The 20,176-nt window shown below is 41.9% G+C and overlaps 1 protein-coding gene across 1 annotated transcript in view; it reads left to right on the top strand.

The window, feature by feature from the left end:
• The first annotated feature begins 1,402 nt into the window (after nt 1-1,402).
• Nucleotides 1,403-20,176, top strand: part of adamts9 (ADAM metallopeptidase with thrombospondin type 1 motif, 9) — a 48,780-nt gene continuing 30,006 nt past the window's right edge. Inside the window, exons 1-21 of the mRNA XM_027278977.1 lie at nt 1,403-1,812; nt 2,127-2,527; nt 4,213-4,378; nt 6,367-6,707; nt 7,354-7,437; nt 7,554-7,678; nt 7,967-8,007; nt 8,133-8,238; nt 9,291-9,437; nt 10,023-10,164; nt 10,717-10,821; nt 11,841-11,986; nt 12,311-12,492; nt 12,603-12,739; nt 13,590-13,707; nt 13,899-13,994; nt 15,085-15,251; nt 15,758-15,887; nt 16,853-16,979; nt 17,076-17,286; nt 17,408-17,572. Coding sequence (XP_027134778.1) covers nt 1,716-1,812; nt 2,127-2,527; nt 4,213-4,378; nt 6,367-6,707; nt 7,354-7,437; nt 7,554-7,678; nt 7,967-8,007; nt 8,133-8,238; nt 9,291-9,437; nt 10,023-10,164; nt 10,717-10,821; nt 11,841-11,986; nt 12,311-12,492; nt 12,603-12,739; nt 13,590-13,707; nt 13,899-13,994; nt 15,085-15,251; nt 15,758-15,887; nt 16,853-16,979; nt 17,076-17,286; nt 17,408-17,572 — 3,234 coding nt within the window. The 5' untranslated portion in view covers nt 1,403-1,715. The remainder of the gene's footprint in view (nt 1,813-2,126; nt 2,528-4,212; nt 4,379-6,366; nt 6,708-7,353; nt 7,438-7,553; nt 7,679-7,966; nt 8,008-8,132; nt 8,239-9,290; nt 9,438-10,022; nt 10,165-10,716; nt 10,822-11,840; nt 11,987-12,310; nt 12,493-12,602; nt 12,740-13,589; nt 13,708-13,898; nt 13,995-15,084; nt 15,252-15,757; nt 15,888-16,852; nt 16,980-17,075; nt 17,287-17,407; nt 17,573-20,176) is intronic.

The raw sequence follows: 20,176 nt of genomic DNA, 5'->3' as shown, positions 1-20,176 counted from the left end.
CTTAATCAGGTCTAAGTCATCTTTAACTTAAATGTTGCCAGGCTAGCCAAGGCCAATTTAACCTACAGGGTGTTTCCGTTTGCTTATATTTGCATTTGTTGCCACCACTGAGGAACTGAATTCCTAACATTTTAATGCTGGCAGGAATGGATTAGACCGAGTAACCAAGTGGTCAAGGGCTGTGAGATTCATTTTCAAACATCAAATATGAGATATTGCCCTTGAAATGGAATGTCATTTTTATTTCATATTCATCTTGAAACAGGTGTTGGAAACGTAGGGCTCCTGTAATCAGGGTAGTTTTGTGTTCAAGCTAAAATTCTAGGGAAAAGCACAGGTGTTATTAATCACATTAATGGATGGCTGCATTCTATTCAGGTTTGTCTTTTCCAAGGCCCAGGTATAGTGCATGGTCACTCACTAGCCTGACCCACTGAGACACTTGATTGGAACAGAGCCATCGTTAACAGTATTAATTGCACCTGTGCTTTTCTAAGTTTTCTAAATGTCTGCTGTGAAAAGGCCTAGCTAAGTCCTATTTCTGATATATATTTTGGTGGATATAACAGATTTTTTTTTTTTTAACACAATGTGTTCTGAGCAGGACATTTTACAGTTGAAAAATAAACTGTTCATAGATCTCTAATGAACAGACTACGTAATGGCGACACATATTTCTGTCATTTCTGTCCTGTTACTTATAAGCTGACATAGCTAACAATACCAATATATCTGTGATGAGCTAATTAAAGCTATTAAAGATACATTGGGAAAAGGTTCTGGTCTGTAGTTCTGTGTGTAATGTGTGTATGAGAGGGTGTGGGGGTGTTTACATGAATGGGACAGGAGACAGACTGGATAACCCTGTCTTTGATCCTCCACATAACAAAGGCACCTACAAAGGCTTTTTTACAGCCTATAGCATTGTTCTGCAGAGGAGACTATAGCTCATAAAGCCATTACCATTATCCCTACACAATACCTTTTCCAGCACCTACTTAAGACCTCAAATCACTCACTTAAGACCTTTGTCACTCTGTGATCCCATGAACTTCTAAGTATACATTATCTCGCTTGTGGCCACAGGGCAGGCATTTCCTATGTGGGCCCCACCTCACTGTCATGGTCACCAATCTGTTCTGCACACTATGCAACTGCCCACCCCTAACCCCAAATTATTTAAATTAGCATTTACAATTTGATCACCCAAGTAAACTAATCTACTTAATGAAGTTTCTCAGTTGAAGCCCTGAGTATGGACCCTGTAGAGGCTCTTGTTAAAATTGTGGCTCTAATAGACTTATGAGCAACCCAATCACTGATCATATCACATCATCCTAAGTGGACATAAGTGACCACCCTTGTCACCACAGTATATAACGGGAGTGGCTTCACTGTAGCACCAGTGTACCTTTCCTGCTGATCCCGCCCCTAGCTGGGGAGAAAGCTGGTGCACAGGCTTGCAGCGGAGCCCATCGCAGTTGACTGTTTGAGCAGCCCACCCCTCTCTGCAGTATGCGTGTTCGCCAGGGAATCCGCGAAGCGCTCACGTCCCAGCAGTGTACTTCACCGGCCAGAGACCATCTACTCAAGAGCCGAGGATAATAACATTGGATGTGGCAGGCGGACCGGAGGCGGAAAGCCCGGAGTGACCGGAGGAATACAGTATTACTACAGGAATACAGGCTGCCGCTCTCCTCTGAACGTGGACAATCATGCATGTGCTCTTCTGGGGCTTGGGGTTCCTACTATTCCCTGATTTCTTGAATGTGATCGCATCTACGGGGACATTGCTTTTGAATTCAAGCACAGGTAAAGTATGCCGCTCTGACAACCCCAGCATTGTTTCCCCCATGGAGTTATTTTCTAGCACGGAGGGCAGAGAATGAATGAGTTTTGAATTCAGCCAAGCACATGAGTTGCAGCGCGTTCTAGTGCCTAAAGCTCACTCACTGACTAACTTTTCTTGCAATGCTGTAAAACAACTGTTTTATTTTTCCAAGAAAGAGGACATTGGAATATAAGTCACCATCTATCGATTAACACATCTGGGCTATTTGATTTGTACTGATGCCTTTGGGCTGCCACATAATCCTTAATTGTGTTGTTATTCTTTATTCCACCAGCAAAAGACGAGATCGGCGCTTATGAGATTGTAACACCGGTGCGAGTGAATGAAGCCGGTGACAAGTTTCCAACCAGTGTGCACTTCAAGAGGAAAAGACGAAGTTTAGACGAGAGCACCGGCAATACTACGGATCACTGGGCCTCGCCAAATATCCACTACAGGATATCTGCTTTCGGACAGAATTATCACCTCAACCTCACGCTCGATTCGGGATTTATCGCACCTCTCTACACAGTGACAGTACTTGGAGTACCCCGAGGAGATAACATAACGGATTTTGCAACAGATGGGGAGGGAGAGGAGGAGGAGGAGGACACGGAGTTAAGGCACTGCTTCTATAAGGGACATGTAAATGCACAAGCAGAACATGCCGCGGTCATCAGTTTGTGCTCCGGACTGGTGAGTTTTTACGCACGGTTAGACTCGCCGTGCATGATTTTACGATAGTGTGTTTTACTTTTCAGGGGCCATTATTGTTTTTACAAGACTTGATAGGCTACCTTACCAAAGCCTTAGAGAAAAAAAGAATCATTTTGAACTTTTGCGCAAACTTTGCGCGCAACCTGCTTTTTGTAATCGTCGTGCAAATATCAAACTAGATCAGACGTACATTATTGCGATTTTTAAAATGCTAGTAATTAGAAAATAATACTAAATTTCACATATCCCAGTAAAGAGAAAAGCTGTGAAACGTTATACAACCGTTTTGGTCACAAATTAGTAGATTTTGAAAACAATTTAAGAATTCAAGAAAAAACTCGCACGACTTGTGAAAGCTTTTATTTGTAGTTGGATCCTGTTGTTGGCTGAGAGACTAACTCAAAATAGTGGACTGTGTGGACTTGCGAGACTCCCAAGTACATTGCTTATTGTCTAGCATGATGAACACTCTTACTCTTACTTCCATGCCTCTCTCTCTGTTCTCCCGGTTGTCGGTGACGTCTTTACGCACGCTAGTACAGCGGGAGTACGGGTGGTACTGACGTCATCACAAATCAGTCCCACTCCCAGGCTTGCTGAAGCATGAGTTTTGGAGTGAAGCAAAAGTGCACTCTGAGTTTATACATAAAAAACCACAGTGAGGCGACAGATATGAGTAAGGGGTCGATTTCTTCCCAAATGATAAATCACATAAAAAATGCTGTGAATGCTCTGCGCTGCAGAGAGCTTTAGGGAGTTGAGCTGACATTTATGGAGCATATCTTATTATTTTTTCAAGACCTCTGAGGGCACATTTATTCTAAAATAGGCAATAATGCTGCTGTGCGCAATAGTATTTTATTTCTGTCCATCTTAAATAATGTGATGCTTGTTTTCTTGCAGGAGAACTTGTAGGAGATTCTCTTTTGCCTTGCCAGCTCCAGGTCAATTAAAGTGCACTACACTAGTGTAGTAGGAATAGTGTCTTGTTGCTCCATCCTGAAGAATAGTCATTAGTCACCGTTTTTTTCCTCTTATGATGATTTTTGGTCATATGTTATGATCAGGAATTATAAATCTGATCTGTGGAAAACCTGTTTTAGCCCTCAGGGCTGCCATGGTGATTCTCCACAGCCAATCAGCAACAAGCAAAATGTGCTTGGGTTGGCACTTACCTTATCTGGAACATCATAGACCTCCAAGTCAGAAAGTCACACTAAACGTGCCATGTGTAACACATATACAAGGCTTTACATGCTTGCCAAGAGCATACAGTCCCACAGTTTTCCTGATAGGCATCACAGGTCTCACTATTATCCCTTTCCTCCCATTTTGGAACCATTCTCACATGCATGCAAATTTGCTTATTTCACATTTTTGTGAAAGCCCTCGGGTGTTGGGACTGCTTATTTTCTCTAATGAATAGTAAATGAGCCACATTCCACTGTTGCATGCTATAAATATACTTTAAGTAAAACATACATTGTGTTAAAGTATTGTATGGCGGCTCACTGACTTGCAAAAATATATTTGAACTATATATTCCCTGTGGTCTTGTCATTGTAGATTTCTCCTCATGTTTGCATAAGTAGATGCTAAAACAGGAATAAGCATTCACAGAAAATAGATGGATGGAGACTAACTGCTATGCATTTTCTATCCAGCTTGGCACCTTCAGGTCCCCAGAAGGGGAATATTTTGTGGAGCCCCTACACAGCTATCAAGGAGAACACTATGAAGAGGAACACACAAAACCTCATGTTGTATACAGGAAAAGTGCACCCAAGAAACAACATACATCCGAGGAGAACTCAGCTTGTGACACTTCAGGTATGATGTATTACATGACGTGTACGCATGCATACAATTTACACAGACAAATTTACCCACACATAAAGACAATACAAACACACAAAGGTGCAACCTCTGCACATGCTTGCAAAACATGCACAACTACTGTATGTGCAATAAGTGTTGATTCAGACCTCACCACTGAGGTGCTTCGACCAGTACCAAATACCCCTACCAAGCAGCCTCTTTCTTGCTTACCCGTATATTGCTGCCTCTGAGTATTTCCTCCCAGGAGCTATGTAAAAAAAACAGTGTGTGTATGGTTTGTACAAGTGCATGTAAGTGCTTGCAAGTGTTTTCATGACATACTTGTGGATTGTGAGTAGAGAAGTTGCTGTTTGTGTGACTCTCTGTGCCTGTGTTATGTGACCTTTAGATTGGTTCACACAGATGTAAGCAGACGTAACACTGTGTTACCATTAAACATTTCTGTTCTCAAAATCAGTTGTAACAGGAACCGATTATGTAACATTAACTGAGCAATTGTAGCACGGTACTGTAGAATCATAGAGCTTATCTGGTTAAAACAAGCAAAACCTTTGAGTCTGACGTTTTGATTTTAAAAAGATAAGAGATTAAAGATTAAAAAGAAGATAATTGCTCTGCAGAGCTGGATTCTGTACTGTAAAATCATAAAGCATTTTAAAAGAAAAAAAATCTTGAAAGGAAAACAATATGATCAATTAAGTGCAATATATTGTTCTGTGCTATTTATTGTGATATAGTAATAAAATAGGATCATATCATTGGGATTTGGAGTGGGCTACAAATAGAAGAGTAATTTAAGTAAAAGTATGGTATGAAACTATCCGGTCTCACATCATGTCATAGCCTGCACAGTGCATCGCCTACAGCTGCAGCACAGTAGTGAGGAAGCTTTCCAACTCTCACACAGGAAAAATCATTTGGATGTTCACCCTTGTATCATTTCATCTCAGTTTACTGGCTGAACTTCCTGTTGACTCCTGTACTTCCTCTCCCTCTTTGATAAGAAAGTTGGGTAGACCCACTGCAGCGATCATAGTATAAATTGTATGATAGCAAAGTCATGCCAACTTGAAACTGTCAAATAATCAAACCTATGAAAATAAATCAGGAAATTTCTTCTCTTTGTCCGTGAGACATCTTTCTGCCAATGTTTGGTTTAAATGTATTTGTGTGTGCTCTCATTCTTTGTATTTTGTGTGTGTGTTTCTCTTTTGGCTCGTACTGTGATATAGTATGTGTGTGTGATATTATAGCCTGGAGGAATATAAAGTTGACTCAGGGCCATTTCTGGCCAAGAAGGGTTCATCCTTATACAGAGTTCCATTGTTAACTTGTAAGTTTTCAAGAAGAGCAAATTGTTTGGCTTGTTTTGAGTCTTAAATCACATATACTGAATGTAGATCCACTAGTGTGCTGTAGTCAGGCTCTCTGTTGTTTAGGTGATGATTCATTGCTGGTGGTCCAGAGAGGTTGATCTGCATGTGATGAGAAAACAAAAAAAAGACTGGCATTTAGCAATTTTGTTGCCTTGTCATGATTAAAATCAGACTTAATTCCCCTCAGTGTTGAGAAGTTGTTAAGGTGCCTTCTTTAAGCATGTGCACGGCAGTTTGTGCTCCATTTTTTTATGGCTGGGTGCCAGGTTTACCTAGCCTGAACTCTTTGCCCTCCTCTCCCCTCTTCTAAAAGAGGAGGGAGAGAGAAATAAAACGCATTCCAGGCAGTGTTCATTTGTCAACCCACTCTTTGAGCAACAATAAACAAAAGAGAGCAAAAGGCAGAAACATATTTTAACAATGCCCACTTGTTCATGCATCTCCACCTTTATGGACACAAACTACAGCTTTGGCTTAATTGTAAGCACATTGCCACAACAAACATTGATTCACGCTTGTCTTTTTCTCAGGCTGAATGTATATATTCTCCATCGTCCCTCCATCTTTGTATATTTACACATTCCCTCTGACTTCTCTTTCTAGGGCACAAACACAGACATAAGAGACACAAGTTTAAAAGAAGACAAGTGGCTGGGGTGCCCACCGTATCCAACACAGCCCCTGTGGTCAGTGCTGGTATATTCAGTGACGTGGAGTCACTGAGTGCCAGCCTGGTTAGAGATCCTTTGCTCAGATCGTCAGAGAGCGGCAGCACTAGCGCTAGACCATCAAATGATAGCAGCGGTGACTCAGGACCTCACAGGAGATCAAAGCGCTTCCTCTCCTACCCGCGCTTCGTTGAAGTCATGCTGGTGGCCGACAGCAAAATGGTGGAACATCACGGCAGCAACCTACAGCACTACATACTGACATTGATGTCCATAGTAAGTTTTCTTCTGTTATGTCAAATGTCCTTATGGCTGCAAGGAGAGGATGTTTGGTTGTGGGCTGGGAGATAGAAGTGTGTTCATGTGTCTGTATTCCATGCACATATGGACAGTAAGTAGCTACATGTGTGCATATTTGTGCACTAAGTGTATGTACAGTACCTGTTCTGCTGTGCTGTTCTTGCTACTAGTCAGTCAGCCGGCCTTTGGAGGAGGGCCGTGGGAGGGAAAAGGGCAGCCTAGGGCAGGGGTAAACACCACTTTCAAACAGCCAGGGGGAAGAGAGGGCAGCTTGAGGTAGAGCCTGCCTGACAGCTTTGATGAATGTTAAAAATAAGCTCAGGTATGTCACATAGACCACATATTCTCAGCCACTTCAAATACCAGCTTCTGCAGGCGCCTGGGGCTGACAGTCCTCAGGGGGAGGCTGAGATGACCTATATTCTGATCTTGGCAAAAGCTGACTTCTCCACAGGGGCTCAGGCCATTATCAACTTGATATTCCAATCAACAACATTCCCCACTACATGCTTGAAAGTACAGGAAGACAGTCAATGATAGACTTGTCAGTAAATACACTTGGTTACATTTAATTTGTTCATGAAAATATTGTCACATATTGATTCCTGATTCCTCCATTCAGGTATCTTCCATCTACAAGGACCCCAGCATTGGCAACTTGATTAACATTGTGATTGTTAAGTTAGTCATCATAAACAACGAGCTGGTAAGACTGCCATATTTGTTTTAATCAACATACTTGCACACTTGCATAAGTATGTGGTGTACATATTTCATACTTCAAATCATGCCATTGATTATTTCTCTCTGTATGTTTATCAGGAGGGTCCAGTCATTTCATTTAATGCACAGACCACTTTAAAGAACTTCTGCATTTGGCAGCAAAGCCAGAACATCCTGGATGATAACCACCATTCCCATCACGACACTGCCATCCTAATCACCAGGTGCAAGAAAAATGTCATCAAAAAGTCATCAAGTTCTTACAGTACATACTTAGATTTGTAGGTCTTTAAATCAACCAAATATCCCTATGGATCAAATAACATTGTAATACGGATACATTATTGGAGAATCAGTTGCATCAAAGGCAAAGGTCAAATGAGGTCCAGATGCCTGATGAATGGAACTGCTGAAAATGAACCTTAATTGGGAAGATCCCCTGAGGTTGGGGAAGTAATCTTCTCTAGTACAGTTTCATTGATTGTGACCCATTATTTGTGTCTTCACCACAGGCAGGACATCTGCAGAGCAAGGGATAAGTGTGACACCTTGGGTATGTGTTTTAAATGTAGACTTATAATCATAAACTAATGTACTGTACTTCACATGTAGATGATGATGTGATCAATGGTGTGACTTGGGAAAACTGAAGCGGGCTTCTTATTTCTTGTTTTTAAGGACTTGCAGAGTTGGGGACAGTGTGTGATCCATACAGGAGCTGCAGCATCAGTGAGGACAATGGACTTAGCACTGCATTCACCATTGCCCATGAACTTGGCCATGTGTAAGCACAACATGTTTCCACTGACTACTAATCTCAAGTAATGTCATCAGCTTCAAAGGTCTTTCTAGGAATCCGCACGTGCCTTACCAGCAGATTGGTATCATATTGGCCTATTTGGACAACGGACCATTCACCTTGAGCAAAATGTCAAGAGAGTTTGCAAATTGGATTCTCAGAATTTAAGCAAAAACACTGGTTTCTGGCCAGGCTGCTTCAGCAAACATGGCATTGTCCAACATCTTCAGTCAGCCAGTGCCGGGGGAACAGGAAGGGGTTAGCCTTCTACAGTGGAGACTGTTACAGACTTTAATAGCCCTCATCATCTCTAACAAATGCTCCTTCTAACCACTAAACAAAAGGTGGGATTGTTCAAGTCCACTTTATCCGCATCAAGCGGTGACAACATGCTTGATGACTGCTTAGCCCCAGAGCTCAGTGTTACATGGTACCTGTCAGGTGGGGAGCTGAGTAGCTCAGAGGGAGGGCTGTGGGCAGTGTGGTGCTGTACCTGTCTACCACCAACCTGGCTCTAACTTGTTTACCCTGCAGGAGCTTGAATGTTTTTCTTATTCTCACTGTGCTCACTGTGGTGTGTCTATTGCAGAGTGTTCATATAATTTAATATTGTGCTGGTGTCTTTCCAACTCCCCACAGGCTACAAATGCTCTGCATTATTTTCAACTGCAGTGGTGAATGTTTCCCAAAGCCAATAACACAATGACAGAGAAACTGTAGAATGAGTGGTTAGATTGTTTTTTAATTGGACTCTTGTCTATGTTGGTTTTAGAAACTTTAACAAATTTAAAACTTTTAAGTCCCAGCCAGAAGCAACATAGCATTCATCACTGTAATACTGGCTATTTTACGTTCAGCTCTGACGAACAGTCTGACAGAGCTGTGCATCTGCATGACATAAACTGCAACCAGCAGAATTATTACAAGGAAAAGAAAAGAAAGACACAATCAGTCTTCTGTACTTCTCTTGTTAATGTCTGTTGTTTTTAATGTTTTATGATATCTGAACTTTTTTTTACTTTTGCTTTCTTTGTTAGGTTCAACATGCCTCATGACGACAGTAATAAGTGTAAGGAGGATGGAGTTAAGATTCAACAGCATGTGATGGCTCCCACACTTAACTACAACACAAACCCTTGGATGTGGTCCAAGTGTAGCAGGAAGTACATCACAGAGTTCCTCGAGTATGTCATACTTTTTTCTTCAGGATTGTTTCAAACATGCATGAGCAACTCAAACAGTGTGAAATGAAATAGAATATGCAGTAGTAGATTTAAGTAAAACAAACATTTAGATTTTAACTGCACTGCACACACACACAGTGCACTGTAGACCTAGTGTAAAAGCATGCTGAATCAAGTTTTTTCCACTGGCAGCGGGAGCCAAAAGTACTTTTAGGCTTTAATGCAAATAAACTGTCATCATCTCTCAGGGCTCTTGCAGCCTCTCCCTCTTGCAAAGGCTTCCCAACTAACTGAGAAAAAACAGGGAGCTCCTACTGTACGATAGTATCTGGCAACTATCATACACCCAACTATCTAAAGCTCTCCCTGCACCCCCAGCTCCTGAGATCACCACTACTTATTCCATATAGCTGACTGAATATAAACACGTCTGTCAAGACACTAAGCAGGCTGTGTGTACAGTAGGGGTTCTATATGTGTACAGAAAAATCACCTCTTCAGCTGTACTGAGTGTGTTTTCTGTCTGTTTGTGTCTCTTGTTTTCCCCTTTTTTCTTTAAGTCATTTTATTTTTATTTCTTAATAGCACAGGATATGGTGAATGCTTGCTGGACGAGCCTGTTTCTAGGCCATACAGCCTCTCGCAGCAGCTGCCTGGACGGATATACAATGTCAATAAACAGTGTGAATTGATATTTGGGCCGGGAACGCAGGTGTGCCCTTATATGGTGAGTGGAGTCAGTGTGCAAATCGAAACTGTCATGTTGCACATGTGGGTCTTTGAGGGAAACCTCATGTGTTATGATCTTGTACTGCAGAGGTTCCCAGCTGAATTTAAAACCTTTAAGGTCACACAACATAGTTCTTTCTGATACGCGAGTAAACAAAAACACACATTACATTAAACCATACAGCTTTATCTTATTCAATTTCAAATGAATACTGCAGAAATGTCTCCATGTGTGGTACCCATAAGCACTGTGGAATACTTTTCTTGACTTGATGTTTTGCACCCAAACAGAAAGGTCATATAAGGCACTGAGAAACACCTGGCAAATGAGATGGCTGATACCTCAAACTTACTGGTTATAATGTTTCATAATGTGTGAATTAATTGGATCTCTGCCTGCAGGAATCCATATATTAACAGAGTTGTTTATGGTGTGATTATGTAACATGATATGTATGTAACCCTGTCTTGTTCTTTTTTTTTCTTTTTGCTTTCTAAATCTCACTGTTAAAACCAAGTGTATGTGTCCACGTGTGTTTGTGTTTCTCAGACTCAGTGTCGGAGGCTGTGGTGCACCAGTCCAGAGGGTGCCCAGCGGGGCTGCAGAACCCAACACATGCCGTGGGCAGATGGCACTGACTGCTCTCCTGGAAAGGTGAGGCTTGAGTGATGCTTAGAGTGAAGCACTGTGTAAAGGATTCTTGGCAAGAGTAGTAAAAAGTGTCATGAGTAAAAAGTAAGACATGTAAGACAGTTTCATTAAATCAAAAGTTTGGGATGAGCGTGTAAAAGGGAAAAAAAACATATGAAGTGATTTAGCACTCGATGGGTTTGCCACATTTTAATCCATGACATTAGTGTTTAATACTCAGATGGTTCTGTGTTATGATCTGACAATCCTCACGGCATTTCCTTGTTTTGATCTTACAATTTTTCCAGTGACTAATGACTATGAAATTATTCACATGTGTTATAATCTAGAAAACAAAATGACTAAAGAAAACAAGTGTCCAAAAACTTGACAATAATAAACTCCCTATTGACACATATGTAAACTCTAGTAATAGAACATGGCTGGCATGTGAGTAAGTAAGTGTAAGGTTGTAAATGACTGAAATTCATGACTGTCTTAGTTTAGCTTTTAATTAGGACTTTCTCATTAAGCCCTCGCTTCCTGCCACTAAGACTGAAAAAACATTAAGGCCACACAAAGTCCAAAGACACAAAGATACACACACACATGTTTACACCAACCTCCCATCCCATGCCATGCAAAAGTAGACCACACTAAACACATAAACTGGAGTCTGTTTATTTAACAGTATAAGATTATCCTCTTGTTATGTGCTCTCTGTATGAGATATATTTATCGACTATTTGCGTGACGTTTCCTTGTCTTCTGCCTAGTCCAACCTAGCCGTGAAATGCCTTTTTTTTTTTTTTTTTTTTGGTTCCTCTTTTTTCCGTTTGCTTCACTGTATAATTTCTCCCAGATCAGCATCAAAGCACAAGAGAGCAGATAGATGTGCTGCCAGTTCCATGGATACGATTTCATGTGCTCACTCTGTCTGTTCCTCTCCCTTTTTGACTTTTTCCTACTGCTCCTATCCTTCTTGCTCTCTTCATTCTTCTGACTTCATGACTTCTCTCTTTACTATTTCTCTCTAATTGCAGCACTGCAAACACGGCCTGTGTATACCCAAGGAGCATGATGCCACACCTGTAGAGGGGGCATGGGGAGTTTGGAGTCCTTTTGGTACATGTTCGCGGACATGCGGCGGGGGCATCAAGATTGCTGTACGCGAATGCAACCGACCTGTGTGAGCAGTCCCTCTCTTTGTAGTCATGCATGCTTAGTGGACCTTGTCTCCATCTTAGCTGCCAAAGTCAATGTTCCATAAATCAATCTCCTTAAGGGAATTCTTTCCATAGCTAGTGTTCATCAAGACTGGCCCTCTCATGGCAGATCTTCTAGGGTTGTTTGCTGATTAAAAAAAATTTAAAAAAAGAGATCGCTTAGTCTTGAATGTTGTCTTTTCATTCTGTTTTAAGACACAGATTCAGTTTGAAACTGTAAACACTATTAAAATATTTCTTAATTAGACCAATGATTGGTGCATTCATGTCATCAATCTTGCTTCCAGGCCCAGGAATGGAGGAATGTATTGTGTGGGTCGCCGAATGAAGTTTCGTTCCTGTAACTCTGAGCCCTGCTCCAAGCAGAAAAAAGACTTCAGAGAGGAGCAATGTGCGGCTTTCGATGGCAGGCACTTCAACATCAACGGTCTACCTCCTAATGTTCGCTGGGTGCCCAAGTACAGCGGAAGTGAGAGTCCTTCCTTCAGTCACATACATCCTGCTTAAACCCATTTGTCAACCCAGTTTTACTTGATTTCTATTGGTATTAATTTTTTTTCTCTTTGTCTCTTCTGCCAGTCCTGATGAAGGACAGGTGTAAGCTGTTCTGCAGGGTGGCAGGCAGCACGGCCTACTATCAGCTCAGGGACAGGGTCATTGATGGCACACCGTGTGGACCCGATACCAACGACATCTGTGTCCAGGGCCTGTGCAGGGTAATTTTCCTAACTCTTAACTTTAGAACACTTAAAATGCATCTTGGACAGTTACTGTGTGGAGTGGATATAATCACATCTTAACAGCAAATATTTTCAAAAAGCATTTCAATCCTTTGTCAAGCCTGACTGTGTTTATTGCCCCAAACCTGTGACAGATAGAGTTGTAGTTTGAAAGCTTGATTACTAACATACCATGCACATCAATGCTGCTTGAAAATAGCAGTGGGCGGCTATGTGTACACTTGAAACCACACACAGTGATTTGGTTAGATTGTGGCTCAGTAAGTTGCCTTCCTGGCCTTGTCAAGTGGATTTTTATCCATGCTGTGGCACTAAAGTTCAACTCTTCATCCTTTATAGAAAATCCAAAATGTCTATTGCCACATCCAATTACAAGCAGAGCAGCTCATGCCATTTCCAGTGTGTTTTTTTGAAGGAAATGTATTTCAGATGGGTGCCAGTGATCTGGCTACAACTCAATAAGTTTTTGTGCAACTATTTTAAGGGTCACTGGGTTCTTTCTTCCATGAACAGTATTTCATCAAGATATAAACAAGTAATGGCCAGATGAATGAAAACGTGTTAATGATTTGAACTTTTGCCAACTAAAGATTGAATAAAGTATTTTTTATTTTCTTTTGAAAAATCACTTTCCTGTTCCCCGTGCATTATAATACTAGCTACACACACTCCTCTTCCTTCTCATCTTTATCCTCCATCCAATCTTCTCTCTTGCTTTCTAGCTTCTCTTCTACTTCCTTCATTATATCACTTTCACACTGCCATTTATATAACTGCTGGCATATTTTTTTTTGTTTATCCCTCCATTTACCACATTATTGAGCAGCAAGCGGGCTGTGACCATGTACTGAACTCTAAAGCCAGGAGGGACAAATGCGGCGTGTGTGGAGGCGACAACTCTTCCTGCAAAACTGTGGCAGGCACCTTCAACATTGTCCGCTATGGTGAGATACAGCCCCTTCATTACACTTATTTATTTTACATTCAGTAAGTATAAAGGGCAGCAGCTCTTGTTATATTGCTTCAGCATATTTTTACATGTTTTTAGTTGTCAGAATAAATAGCACTGAGGCTCGTTTGTTAACATAAGCACAGAACTGACTATACTAATGATCCAAACTCATGCCATTTGCAGGCTATAATGAAGTAGTGCGAATACCCAGTGGTGCTACAAATATAGATGTGCGTCAACACAGCTACTCAGGGAAACCAGAGGATGACAACTACCTCGGTAAGACATAAAACATTTTGTTTAAAAGAAGCTACTGTTAGTGTTTGCAGTCCTAGTGTTTGCCTCTGCCTGCTTGTCTATCTGAATGAGTGTTCAGCTTTTAGTGTAAAGTCATCTACTGAAAACATAAGGAGTTGGCATATAGTATGCATGCTAACATGTTAATGATCCAGAACTAGCCCTGTGGGTACCATTCCAGCAAGGTCAGTTGGTTTTTAAGCATTTGTGTCTCGTGTGTATGTGCAGGTGTGTGTTTCTTTGGTTTTGAAATGTGTTGCTTTATCAGCTCTTCATGTACATGTCTTGTTGGCATAAACGTGCCAATACCTGAGCTCAGATAGCCCTCTGGCTATCATTCCATCAAGGTCAACAAGTGGGTGTCTGCGTGCGTATTATGTAAATGTCTCCATATTTCTGTTGTTATTGTTGTTTTTCTGTTATTAAGTGCATGTGTTTGTTTGTGTCTATGTTTGGTTATATGCCATGCAAACATCTGTACATGTTTTTTCAGTTGTCACCCTTTATTGTGTGTGTGTGTGTGTGTGTGTGTGTGTGTGTGTGTGTGTGTATATTTATGTATATTTGTGTACTGGCACAATCACTAGGGGTCCAAAGTGGAGATGATTTTTTTCTGGAACGAGTCCCACTTTCCACGTTTTATCATATTAGTGTAATGTGTGAAATGGCAAGGAAAGTAAAGGCAGGAAATTAGCTCCATAATCGCATTAGGCTGAACGAGTGCAGCAGACTGGCTGTTAAACAGAACAGGATGCCCCTGGATGGGACTTCTCCAGGAATAGAGGATTATTTTTTTTCCCAATAAGGCTTCATTGTTGCCAACTCCATTTGCCTTACTGTAAATGAAGGCGTTAGCCACAGTGTTACTAAGCTGCCCTGTCACATGCAAAAACACACTGTTCTTTTGTTTTCTTTATCTAAGAAAACAAAATAATTAATTCCATAAAACCTTTTATTCCATCATTTTTTCTGCAGTGTTGTGCCAGTTAAGCACAGATAGTTTGATCTTATATCAAGTACCGCTTATTCTGGCTCTCTGTATAATTGAGTGGTATTTTCTGTCTCCCTGCAGCCATATCAAATAGCCGTGGAGAGTTCCTGCTAAATGGAGAGTTTGTGGTCAGCATGTTCAAAAGGGAAATCAAAATAGGAAATGCCATCATTGAGTACAGTGGCTCTGACCATGTCATTGAGAGGGTCAACTGTACTGACCGCATCGAGGAAGAGATCATTGTCCAGGTAAGCTCCCCTTATCATATATGTAGAAACCATATTTATTCCACCACCTGCACCATTGCACTATTGTTTACCCAGTCTACAAATGTCTATAGAAAGATATACCATGTCCATATATATATATGGACATTTAAATATGTATGTAGTTTTTTTGTATGTTTACACCTACCTGTAATGCCCCTTGTCTTTTAAATTGTACTTGTCTATACCTGTATGTACAATTGTATGTATGTACAATTGAGAGCAAAGTAAACTGGAGTCAAATTCCTCGTGTGTGTACACACACTTGGCCAATAAAATGATGATTCTGATTTTGATATGCAGGAGACGCAAAGCTAGACTGGTTTAGAATAAGTGTGCATGAGTGAAACTTATGCCACTTAAAATATATTTGAATGCAGGAACAGGCTTGACCTCCACAGGTTTTTACTTTGGAAGATGGAGACAATGGACAATGGTGTGAAAAACCATAAACTTACTGCATATCACATTGTCTGCATTTTTGCCAGGTGCTGTCTGTGGGGAACCTTTACAACCCAGATGTCAGGTACTCCTTTAACATCCCCATAGAGGACAAACCTCAGCAGTTCTTTTGGGATGCCTATGGGCCCTGGCAGGAGTGCAGCCGTCTATGCCAAGGTGAGGGGGAGGCACAAGGGGTTGACACAGTGAGTTGATGGGAGTGGTCAATGATAAATGGTGTGGTGAGAGTAAAGATGAGACGGAACAGAGAGAGGAGACGTGGGAACCACTGTGCTGGGGGCATAGGAGAGAGGATTGTCTGGCTAAACTTGACAGGTTCATGCTAGACATATAGGTTTGGAACAAGTGATTAAAGTTAGACCTCATAGTATGCTGTGGCAGATTACCTTCTTTGGCATGACTGGAGATATGAGTATGTGGGTGTGCAGAGGTGGATTGCAGGTAAACTCGAAAACCTGTTATGTGTTATGACTCAAACATTTTTCCTGAGAAGTTCTTTCTCTCGCTTTTTGACACTGCTCTGCTTGAAAAATCAACAATTCCAAAGAGAAACCAATGAGTTTACACAGCAGAATAAACAGCCAACATGTAATGCCTTCAGCACCTTTGAAATTTTCTGATTTATACAGCTTTTCTGGCAGTCTGAGACACACAAAACTCTCATAGCACTGAGCTGCAAAACTTGGTAACATGAGGTACTGATAGAGAATCTATTTCCTGGAGCTGCATGAGGTTTAAATCTCTCTCCCCTACTGTATAGTTGGTGCATTGTAATTCAGTGCAGCGATGTCAACACAAGAGCCAAGGTGAAGCACACACACATTGCTGCTGGTATTCACTGTGACCCTATGATGATCTATAGCAAGCTGTTGCGTCAACTCAGCTGACTACTTGCAGGATCTTACAGAGGCGAAGGCAGTGGAAGACCAAGAGTGAAAAGAGAAGGAGCAAAATAAGTTTCCTTTATTTAAAAGCTAAAATATTTCCTTAATATCTGTGCACATAAAGATCACCGGTGTAGCATTATATTTTATTTGCTATATGGTCTTTTGGATTTGTAAGAGATTTTTGACTTTTAAAATGCATTTGCTTTACAAACTTGCATCATTGTGTCTTCATAGGAGAGCGCAAGCGGAAGATTCTCTGTAGCAGAGAGTCAGACAGGGTGGTGGTGTCAGACCAGAGGTGTCACGGTACAGCTAGACCTGCTGTCATCACTGAGTCCTGCAACACTGAATGTGAACTCAGGTTTGTATTGTATTACCTGTTAAGAACAAATCAACAAGCCTTCACTTCGTCATTTAAAAATACTGACAAGGATTTGCCCTGCCGCCCTTGATGCAGGTGGCATGTGGCCCGTAAGAGTGAGTGCACAGCCCAGTGTGGCCTGGGATATCGTACCCTGGAAATATATTGCGCCAAAATCAGCCGTACAGATGGCAAGACCCAGAAGGTCGATGACCGCTACTGTAGCGGTCAGCACAAACCTGATGATAAGGAAGGTTGCCATGGAGACTGTAACCCAGGTGGCTGGGAGTACTCGTCTTGGTCAGAGGTAAGATTGTCATAGGAAGTGTGGGGTTTCTGTGTGAGGATAATCCAGATGTTTGTCAAAGTTTATCACAGGTTGTATATATGTGTTTACACTTGCTGATGTTCAAATGTTTGCGCTGCAGTGCTCCAAGAGCTGTGGTGGGGGCACCCGCCGTAGAGGGGCAGTGTGTCGAAAGGCAGCCGAGGCTGGTGGTGATGAGAGCAAATGCAGTCAAAGAGACAAGCTGACCGTCCAACCCTGCAATGAATTCCTCTGTCCACAATGGAAAACTGGCGACTGGTCTGAGGTCAGTTCAGCTCTAAATGTATTTTCATTGTTCTTTGCCTGTGAAGGAAGACCAGTACGTTTTTTACTGGTCACATAATGTTCCATATAAAAGAAATGGTTTGATTCAACGTGATGATACCAGAAACACCAAATGTTAACACACACACACACACACACACACACACACACACACACACATATGTGTGTGTGTATATATATATGCAGTTCAAGCAAACGCACATGGAAATACACACAGGTGCACATATGTACTTTGGAGGAACCAGCAGGGTAAATAAGCGTTATTAAAATAAAAAGAAGGAGTGAGAAAGACAAACAAGTGAGACAGAAACCGGGATGTACAATTGTAGTATGTATAATGAGAGCAAAGTAAACTGGAGTCAAATCCTCGTGTTGTGTACACACACTTGGCCAATAAAGTGATGATTCTGGATTCTGATATGCAGGAGACGCAAAGCTAGACGGGTTTAGAATAAGTGTGCAGAATGAAACTTATGCCACTTAAATATATTTGAATTCAGGAACTTAAAAGCCCTCAGGCTTGACCTCCACAGTTTTTACTTTGGAAGATGTAGACAATGGACAATGGTGTAAAAAAAACCATAAACTTACGCATATCACATGGTCTGCATTTTTGCCAGGTGTGTCTGTGGGGAACCTTTCAACCCAAAGATGTCAGGTACTCCTTAACATCCCCATAGAGGACAAACCTCAGCGTTCTTTTGGGATGCCTATGGGCCCTGGCAGGAGTGCAGCCGTCTATGCCAAGGTGAGGGGGAGGCACAAGGGGTTGACACAGTGAGTTGATGGGAGTGGTCAATGATAAATGGTGTGGTGAGAGTAAGATGAGACGGAAAAGAGAGAGGAGACGTGGGAACCTGTGCCGGGGGCATAGGAAGAGGATTGCTGGCTAAACTGACAGGTTCATGCTAGACATAAGGTTTGGAACAAGTGATTAAAGTTAGACCTCATAGCAGGCTGTGCAGATTACCTTCTTTGGCAGGACGGGAGATATGAGTATGTGGGTGTGCAGAGGGATTGCAGGTAAACTCGAAAACCTGTTATGTGTTATGACCAAACATTTTTCCTGGAAAGTTTCTTCTCTCGCTTTTTGACACTGTCTGCTTGAAAATCAACATTCCAAAGAGAAACCAAGAGTTTCACAGCAGAATAAACAGCCAACATGTAATGCCTTCAGCACCTTTGAAATTTCTGATTTATACATCGCTTTTCGGGCAGTCTGAGACACACAAAACTCTCATAGCACTGAGCTGCAAAACTTGGTAACATGAGGTACTGAAGAGAATCTATTCCTGGAGCTGCATGAGGTTTAAACTCTCTCCCCCTACTGTATAGTTGTGCATGGTAATTCAGTGAGCGATGTCAACACAAGAGCCAAGGTGAAGCACACCACATTGCTGCTGGTATTCACTGTGACCCTATGATGATCTATAGCAAGCTGTTGCGTCAACTCAGCGGACATTGCAGGATCTTACAGAGGCGAAGGCAGTGGAAGACCAAGAGGTGAAAAGAGAAGGAGCAAATAAGTTTCCTTATTTAAAAGCTAAAATATTTCCTTAAATCTGTGCACATAAAGATAACTGGTGTAGCATTATATTTTATTTGCTATATGGTCCTTGGATTTGTAAGAGATTTTTGACTTTTAAAATGCATGCTTTACAAACTGCATCATTGTGTCTTCATAGGAGAGCGCAAGCGGAAGATTCTCTGTAGCAGAGAGTCAGACAGGGGTGGTGGTGTCAGACCAGAGTGTCACGGAACAGCTAGACCTGCTGTCATCACTGAGTCCTGCAACACGGAATGTGAACTCAGGTTTGTATTGTATGACCTGTTAAGAACAAATCAACAAGCCTTCACTTCGTCATTTAAAAATACTGAAGGAGTTGCCCGTCGCCCTTGATGCAGGTGGCATGTGGCCCGTAAGAGTGAGTGCACAGCCCAGTGTGGCCTGGGATCGTACCCTGGAAATATATTGCGCCAAAATCAGCCGTACAGATGGCAAGACCCAGAAGGTGATGACCGCTACTGTAGCGGTCAGCACAAACCTGATGATAAGGAAGGTGCCATGGAGACTGTAACCCAGGTGGCTGGGAGTACTCGCTTGGTCAGAGGTAAGATGTGATAGGAAGCGTGGGGTTTGTGTGTGTGAGGATATCCAGATGTTTGTCAAGTTTATCACAGTTGTATATATGTGTTTACACTTGCTGATGTTCAAAGTTTTGCGCTGCAGTGCTCAAGAGCTGTGGTGGGGGCACCCGCCGTAGAGGGGCAGTGTGTCGAAAGGCAGCCGAGGCTGGTGGTGATGAGAGCAAATGCAGTCAAAGAGACAAGCTGACCGTCCAACCCTGCAATGAATTCCTCTGTCCACAATGGAAAACTGGCGACTGGTCTGAGGTCAGGTCAGCTCTAAATGTATTTTCATTGTTCGTTGCCTGGGAAGGAAGACAGTACGTTTTTTACTGGTCACATATAATGTTCCATATAAAAGAAGTGGTTTGATTCAACGTGATGATACAGAAACACCAAATGTTAACACACACACACACACACAACACACACACACACACACAGACACCACACACAC

This window comes from Larimichthys crocea, chromosome VI, assembly GCF_000972845.2.
Source record: "Larimichthys crocea isolate SSNF chromosome VI, L_crocea_2.0, whole genome shotgun sequence".
Taxonomy (NCBI): Eukaryota; Metazoa; Chordata; class Actinopteri; family Sciaenidae; genus Larimichthys; species Larimichthys crocea.
This window is presented reverse-complemented; position numbering and strand designations above follow the sequence as displayed.